Consider the following 8880-nt stretch of genomic DNA (forward strand, 5'->3'; position numbering starts at 1 on the left):
TTATTTCTCCAGTTCTGGAGGCTGGAAGTCTGAAGTCAGGTGCCACAGGGTCAGGTTCTGCTGAGGGCTCTCTTCCCGGTTTGCAGGTGGCGCCTTCCCGCCGTGTCCTCACATGGTGGAGAAAGGGAGCGCTCGTGTGAATTTGGGTGGAAGGGGGGCGTCATTGTTCGGTCCACATAGCATTACCTTACGAGGCAAAAGGAACTCCGCAGGTGTAATTAAGGTTACTGATCAGTTGACATTAAGAGAGAAGATTATCCTGGATTACCTGGGTGGCCCAGTGAAATCACCCACATCCTTTAACCCAGAGGCAGAAGAGTTCAGAGAGATTTGAAGCCTGAGACGGACCCCTCGTGCCACTGCTGGCTTGCAGATGGAGGGGCCCCGTGACCAGGAACGTGGGTGGCTTTCAGGAGCTGAGAGAGCATCCCTGGCTGACAACCATGAGGAACTGAATGAGGCCACAACCCAGAGGAGCTGGATCAGATCCTTCCCCCAGGCCCCAGATGAGCGCCAGCCTCACCAACACCTTGATCTCAGGCCTGCGAGATGAGACGGAAGCAGAGAAGCCAGTGCCCCCCTGCGGACACTGCGAGAGCCTCAGCGGTGCTGTTTGCAGCTGCAGAGCTGGTGGTGATTTGTAGGAGGGCACTAGGCACTAACACAGGGTCACTCCGTCAGGGTGAGAGTGAGGCCCATACCGCGGGAGCTAGGGTCACGCAGGCAGGTACCCACGGCACCTCGGCAAAGCAGGCCCCGCTGGAGAAAACAACAGTGTAGTCTCGACAGCAGGGGGGCCGCCAATACAGCCTGGGGGGCAAGGAGGCAGAGCGCAGGGCGGGGCCTGGCCCGGCTGGAGGGCCCACCCCGGCCCCCGGCCACCAAGCTTGGCAGGAATAGGGCCCAGTGTGACCAAATAACCCAGCTCCTCAAGAGAATCCAGAAATCCGATTTTTGTATAAAATATTCTCATTCGAACTTTAAAAACACTGTGCTGGCCAACCTTGTGCAGAACAAGAAACACAGAGACGTGTGTCTTGAACCAGATGTGACCTTCTGTATAAGAGAAAAGGCAGAAGGGCCCCGAGCGTGGGCCTTTTCAGGAGGCAATAGGGACCCCCCCACCCAGAAGAGAAAGGGAATCCACACACGTGGAAGACCCACCTCTCCCAGTGACCGTGCGGGGACCCACTCCCAGCCCCCCAACAACCTGACGTTTTCAGGGCTACGGACCCATTTCCAGATGAGGCCACTGAGGCCAGAGCTGTTCATTAATCCCCTGTGATTACGTGGATGTGAGGTGGTGACTGGCTCGAAACTACGCTTCTGATTCCAAAATCTGAGTCCGTCTAGCTGCTCCACGTGGCTTCCTGGCATCACGTGATTTGCTCTTTTGACTGCACAGTGGTTTGCTCTGTGTTTCCCGAGCCTGGACTCTCCTCCCCTCACTAGGAAACCAGCCCCCTCCTCATTCAAGGCTCGGTCTCCTGTCCAGCTCCTACCATGGCAGCCGCCCCTCCTACATCCCAGCCTTTCGGGTTCCGTCCCCACGGCCCGCCTGTAGCTCAATCTCTCAGCTCCCCAGCTCCGAATTCCTGAGGAAGGGACCTAACTGGTTCGAGTCATGTTTCTGTCCCAAGTGATGATGGGTCACAGGTCCCTTCCAGCCTGTGGTCAGATGCCAGTCTAGGCACGACCCTCTGTAACCCCTCCCATCCTAACTCCCCTCCCCACCCCCTCCCCATCTCCAAGCAACCCCGTCTTGGGGCCAATCCCCAGAGGTACGAGCAGGACCACTCAGGGAACAGGCTCGGGCGAGCCATGTCCCTAAAAGCAGCCCCCAAACGCCTGCCCAGCCATGCCTGACACTCGTAATACAGCTTGAACAGCGGGGCCTGGACCAGGAAAGGTAAGCGTGGATATCAACGGTATCTGATGTCACCTGAAGCCTCTGAGACGCCCACCATGGCCCTGGGCAGGGGCGCTGGTGGCAGCATTACACTGCTCACCTCCTCACCTGCCGAGTGACCCAGGTGAGCCAAGAAACTAGGGGGCGCTCCGCGTCCCACTCCCAAAACCGTCAAGCGACTCCTGACCACAGAGCTGAGCGTCAAATCAACACATGGTCTCTTCGCGTCCCTCTGAGAGAATGAGATTTTGTCAGCAGTGAGCACTCGCTCTGCCTCGTTCTGACGTGGAGAACTTAGCGAGCTTGTGCGGGGGCATCAGGTCAGTGAAAGCGGAAGACAGACACAAGATGAGGCCAGAGGACTCATACCCAGAGAAGCATTAAGTCTTTTGAATTTCTCTTTATAACAACTTCATTTTGAAATGGAAGGCAGGAGGCTTTTAAAACAGTGTTATTGAGTTATACTGATACATAATAAGCTGCCTGTGTGTATATAAAGCGCACAATTTGATGTCTGACCTACATATCACCTGTGAAAACATCACCACAATCAGGACATATATCCATCACCCCCAAGTTTCCTCATAGCCATTTATAATACCCCCCCAACCCTACCCACTCCCCATCCATCCCTGTCTCCTGGCAACCACTGATCTTCTTTCTGCCACTACAGCTGGCATTTTCTACTATGTTATATAATAGAATCATATGGTACATACGTGGTTTTCTCTGGCTTCGTTCATTGGCACAGTTCTGACATCCATTGTGCACTTGTGCCCACTTCAAAAACTCATCCCCCTTTTCATTGCTGAGTACTATTCCAGGATACGACAGACCATGATTTGTCCATCCATTGATGGACATTTGTTATTTTACAGTTTGGGACAATCACAAATACAGCTGCTGTGAACATTCACGTACAAATCTTTGTACTTGGGAAAATGCCTAGGAATGGAATAGGCTGGATCGTTGGTAGGCAGTTGTTTTGAGCATGGCCATTTTCATGGAGCTCCCATGCAGGTTTCAGAGGGTCCACACTGTGTGTATTTAACCTACAAGATAAGGTACACACTGGTCACATGGGAACAAATGACCCACACACTCACAAGGAGGCCACATCACGCTGCAGCCGCTTCATTCCAATCCTCCCAGTGTATGGAGAGGGTTCCCAGCACAGAAAGTCTCCCAGCATGACCTCTGATTTTGTAAAATGCTCTGCGCACAAGCTCCTGACACTCCAGAGATGGCCCACAAGCGGGCTGTGTAATCTGCCTGCAGGAGATCTTTATATAATGGCAGCATCTTGTGGGTCTAGAGTAGAATAGTTACGATCAATACCGAGAGCTATGCGTGAACGGCAGCAGGGGTTCTGCAAGGCTGGTCCCACCAGCATCACCTGGGGATGCACATCTCCCCAGTCCAGACCTACAGAGTTGAAACTCTGAGGGGGGCCCAGCAATCTGGGCTTCCAGGCAATCTGATGCGTGTTCTGGTTTAAACACAAAGAGCCTAGAACATCGTTCAAGCCCTTTGACTCTCCGGGAATTAAATCCATCAGAAGTCACACTACGCCAAGAGTGCATCCTCTCGACGGCCTCACTCCATCCACACAGCTCTGGAGCCCACCCTCCTAGAACGCTGCCACCCGTGTTGAGGTCTCCTCGAAGAACCAAGCTACCGACTGGAATGCAGACCTGCACACTGATGGTTATCACTTCCTTCCAAAGCACCAGACTCGAAACAAAACAAAAGTCCCAGGAACTCAATCACTGGAGCATTTAAATCCAACCTTCAAAACCAACCATTTCTCTACCTGGGGCTTTCACCCTAGCATATTATGACATAAATGAATCTAGAAAAGAAAAAGACAAAGATTTAGGTGATACACTCCAACACTCTTTACTGCTCTAGGACCCCTAGCTCCAAATTTACACACATACAGCCGGAAATAATTAAACTTGAATAGGAAGAATCTGAGTAAAATATTGAATACTTTTTGTTTAATCTCACGTAAGCGTGATTTCCGCTCAACATTATAATCGGAGGGAAGTGCTGGTCATTTCCTAGGTATTTTTGCAGGCTCAGTACTTTAGCCCAGTCTCTGAAAACCCTCTCCAGCTTCTGGCCAGCAGAACTTTGCCGCTCACCTTTGAACTTGCCCAGCGAGGAAAGCCTTCTGAGGGTTCATTTTGCCCAAAACCAGCTCCATAAAGACAGGCTCCGGGATTGTGAAGACAGTGTCCGCTGGGAGCCTGGCGGGTCCTGGATACGTGGTTCCCAGAGCCATTCTTCAGATCAATGGTCCACTGCAGAATGGTCTTCCCATCCTTGGTGATGTCCAGCTGAAAAGATGGCATTGACTTTCTTTACCAGCTTGGGCCCCCACTTCTTTGATGTGATGACTGATGTCCTCAAACAGCGGGGAAGCTCTGGAATTCTGACAGCGCTGGAGGGTGTGGCACGGTGACTTCCCGAGCTGGACCAGTTCCTTGAACTGGCCTGCCTGAGGCCCATCCCCTGCTTTGATCTTGAGTTGATGGTCGATTCTCTTCCACATCTTACTGTGCTGGTCCTCTTGGACCTTGCCAACTGGTTTGTGAAGCAGCTGTAGCCAGGTTAGTATCCACAAGTTCATATTGTGGACATCAAAGGGCAAGGCCAAGTGGGAATGAGACTGGTTGTGTGCCGCAGTCTTATTGGCCAAACAGATGCTAAAATGTGACATGGGGTGAGGGCTCACACAGGTCATTGTGAGGCAGATCCACACCACCACCCCCCAAACCACAAGGTCCCACAAGCCCAGCCCAGAGAGGTCTGGACCCCATGTTGGGAATAAGGGAAACTGGCCCCAGAAGCTTCTTTGGTGACATGAGCTCTGTCTTTTCAACTCTTTATTTTTTTTCTTTAATAAATTTATTTATTTGCTTGTTTGTTTGTTTATTTACTTATTTATTTTTGGCTGCATTGGGTCTTCGTTGCTGCCCGCAGGCCTCTACTCTTTGTTGCGGTGTGTGGGCTTCTCATTGCGGAGCACGGGCTCTAAGCGCACAGGCTTCAGTAGTTGTGGCACGTGGGCTCAGTAGCTGTGGCTCGCAGGCTCAGTAGTTGTGGTGCACGGGCTTAGTTGCTCCGCAGCATGTGGAATCTTCCCGGACCAGGGCTCGAACCCGTGTCCCCTGCATTGGCAGGCAGATTCTTAACCACTGCGCCACCAGGGAAGTGCTGTTAGGGTTTTTAAAACTCGAACTGGTTCTCTCCGCTGCCCTCTCTCCCTCGCAAGCCTCACCCTGCCTGGCAGAAGGGGTGCTCCCTCTGTCAGTATACATAAACAAATAAAGACTCCACTTTAATGCTTAGCTTTGTGACCTGTAACAAAGAGAATATTTAACATTGCAGGTGTCAAAACAGACTAGCTTGAGTTTTATAAGATAACCTAGACAATAATAACTCATTTTTCCCAGAGGGTACGGAGTGAGAGGCTGTCAGAATCAAATAGTCAGTAGAAACTAGAAGTTTAGACCAAAAAGATTCTGTAAATAAGAAAGTTGAACACAAGCATTGAGACCAGCACTGCCCAACACAATTTTCTGAGATAATGAAAATGTTCAGGGTCTGGGTTGTTCAAAGCGGTAGCTGTTGAGACCCACATATGGCTAGTATGACTGAGGAGCTGAGTTAAGTTTACTTAGCTCTAATTAATTTAAATTTAGGTAGTCACATGTGATTACCCATCAGCATCCTGGGAAGCAACCCCAGCATCATCCTAACCATTGTAAAGAAGTTACATGGTCATCTAGGGGATGCTGCCCCATCTTTAACCACTGAATTACACCAAACTCATACGAAAATCCCTTCCCAAAACCCCCAATAACTCACTTGAGACTGTTACACATATGGAACAGAGACCAGCTCCCATTGGTGGGATCTGGTTCAGGTGGGCACCCCATTTTTGGACAAGGCTAAAGGCCTAAAGACGCACATATGTACTTAAAATGGTCCAGTAACTTTTATCTTTAAATAGGACCTAAGCATGCCTAAGTGGGTGATTTTTGGGTAACTTCTGAGTGAAAGTGTATAAGGTATGACTGCCTGTAAAGCCAACATATGTAACTCCTCCCGACAGCCCATTCAGCTGTCCCTGATGGATAAGAGTTGTCTTAGTTATCAATTGCTGTGATAACGCTGCAGAACCACCCCCAAACTCAATGGCTTAAAACAATAAGCTTTTATTGAGCTCATGAGTTAATGCACCAGCAATTTAGGATGGGTTCAGAGCTGTAGAGAAAGCCTCAACTTTCTTTGAGACTACCTAAATAATCGTGAACAGAATGTTGGTGGAAATATGGGTGGTAAAGGCCATTCTAATGAGGTCTCAGACAGAAATGAGGAACACATTATTGGAAACCAGAGGAAGGACCATCCTTGTTATAAAATGGCAAAGAACTTGACTGAACTGTTGCCATGTTCTAGTGTTCTATGGAAGGTAGAACTTGCCAGTAATGAAATTGGATATTTAGCTGACGTGATCTCTAAGCACAGTGTGGAAGGTGAGGCTTGGTTCCTCCTGACAGGCTGTAGCAAAATGTGAGAAGGCAGAAACGACTTCAAGACAGAATTGTTAAGCAAAAAGGAAGCAGAGCTTAAAGATTTGGCTAAGAAAAGCAAGGGAAGGATGATCCTAAAGGCAATTCAGAGACCAAGGCTGCCTCCTTGGTTTCAAAAAGGGGGTGAATGCCTTGTTTTCAACAGGCCAGATGGCATCTGCCCAAAGTATTGGGGGTGGGATCGTCTAGCACAGCCCTGGGGGTGAGACCCCTGCCTCTGAGAGCTATGGAGACAGCACCTCTGCCCCAGCGGATCTGGGACTATCACCCAGTCAACCTGAAGGGCAGAGTGTGGAGCCAAAGAGAGCATTGTACTCCAGCCTTAAGATCCCATAGCTTGCCTTGCCAGGTTTTGGATTTGCTTGGGACCCATACCCCCTTCCTTCTTCCCCCTATTTCTCGCTTTTGCAATGAAAGTGTCTATCCTATGCCGGTCTCACTGTTGTATTTTGGAAACACATAACTTGTTTGGCTTGACAGGTTCACAGCTGGTGAGGGATTCTGCCTCAGAATGAACCATATCTTGAGCATCACTCATGTCTGATTTAGATGATAATTAGATGAAATTTCGACTTTAGACTTTAGAGTTGATGCTGGAACAAGTTAAGATTTGGAGGGGTCGGGGAACGGAATGAATGTATTTTACATGCAAAAAGAACATGAATTTCGGGGGATCAGGGGCAGAATGTTATGGGTTGAATGTTTGTACAATCCCCAAATTCACATGCTGAAACCCTAACCCCACCATGTGATGGTCCTAGGAAGTGGGAGGTAATTAGGATTGGATGAGGTCATGAGGGTGGGGCCCTCATGAGTGTGATTAGTGCCCTAATAAGTCACAGGAGACCTTGCTTCCCCTCTCTGCTCTCTAACATGAGGATACAATGAGACGTCCACAGCCTGCAACATGTAATGGGGCTCTCCCAAGAGGCTGGCACCCTGATCTGGGACTTCCAGCCTCCAAAACTGTGAGAAGTAAATTTCTGTTGTTTATAAGCTATCCAGTCCATGGTATTTTTATTATAGCAGCCCAAGCCAAGACAGGTGTAGACAGAGGAAAGGGCAAAGATCGATAATGATATTAATAAACTACACCCACAGGAAGACAGTGCCAAGCCCTGGAAGCCTTTCTTTCTGGAAAAAAAGTCACTGAACTACACCAAACTCACACACAAATATATTTTTAAAGTCCCAGTAACTTAGACTTTTAAATATATAGAACAGAGATCACCCCTTTCTTACACTCCCAAAAGGCATCACTGGCCAATGTAAGGGCTTCTTATTTTAAGAAACAGCTAAAGGCCCAAAGTCAGGCAAATACTTAAAATAAAACAGTTATACTTATCTTTCCATATGCCATGTGTATGCCCAAGTGGTAACTTTTTTTTAATTAGATAAAATGTATACGTTATGCCTGCCTATAAATTAATAAAACTGATTTTGAACAAACAAAAACACAAAGTTTCTACGAAAAGCAGTGCACTTTTCCAGTGATGTTGACATTATTCAAAACATTTTTCAGAATACCTCTTTTATAACCACTGTCAGAAACAAAAGGCGTGTTCTTTTACTGTCCTACACCATCTAGAATGCTTTCAGCTAAAAGCACCAAAAACAGCCACAACTCAACGGGCTTCAACAGTAAAGGGAATTATCTCCCATTAAAGAAGTCCTAAGGTGGGGCTAGAGGGACAGACCACCAGGCAGGCTCAGGACCGGGGTTTCCCAGGACACAGGACCTTTAGTGCTAAATCCGGCAAGTCCCAGGCAAGCGGGAGGCGTTGGCTACTCCAGGGTTGGTTCCTTGAGCAGCTCAATGAGTCTTCAAGGACCCAGGGTCCTTCCTTCCATCATCCTGCTGCACATTCTTCTAAGGCCAGTGACCCTTGCGGTGGCAACACTTTGGGGCAACATTCAGTAGAACAACAAAAAGAGCCATTTTCTCCGACACTTCTCTCTTTACCAGAAGGGCCTATTCTCCCCAAGTCCTTCGGCGACTTTGCCCCCATCTCACTGGCTAGGACGGTGTTCCTTACCCTTACCAGGATCAGCTTAGGTCTGTGGCTGGAAAATGTCACCTGCCAGATCAGTAAACCAAGGATGTCGTGACCATCAAGCCCTCAGCCACTACAGCCACCCCCTGACGGTGCACCCTGAAGGGGTTCAGGATGGAGAAAAGCAGGATAACCACCCTAGAGAGCTGAGGTGCATATCAAAGGAACGATCTCAGGATCTTCCCATACAAAGGAAAGCAGCTAAATTCCTTAATTTGAGGTGTCAGGTTTTCTTTAATGAACAGTAACCTTTTGATGTTCCACTACCTGGTTTTTTGGGTTTTTTTTTTTTATTGTTGCAAAACTCCTATAT

General features: G+C 48.6%; 1 protein-coding gene across 1 annotated transcript; it reads right to left on the reverse strand.

The window, feature by feature from the left end:
- Nucleotides 1-669: 669 nt before the first annotated feature.
- SCP2D1 (SCP2 sterol binding domain containing 1) lies at nucleotides 670-4511 on the reverse strand. The gene is given in 8 exon segments (XM_036826740.1): nucleotides 670-810; nucleotides 3998-4069; nucleotides 4071-4181; nucleotides 4183-4257; nucleotides 4259-4282; nucleotides 4284-4331; nucleotides 4333-4394; nucleotides 4397-4511. Coding segments are annotated over 8 exon segments (603 nt in total). The 5' UTR covers nucleotides 4467-4511.
- Between the last annotated feature and the right edge of the window lie 4369 nt (nucleotides 4512-8880).

The sequence above is a fragment of the Balaenoptera musculus genome, chromosome 15, assembly GCF_009873245.2.
Source record: "Balaenoptera musculus isolate JJ_BM4_2016_0621 chromosome 15, mBalMus1.pri.v3, whole genome shotgun sequence".
Taxonomy (NCBI): Eukaryota; Metazoa; Chordata; class Mammalia; order Artiodactyla; family Balaenopteridae; genus Balaenoptera; species Balaenoptera musculus.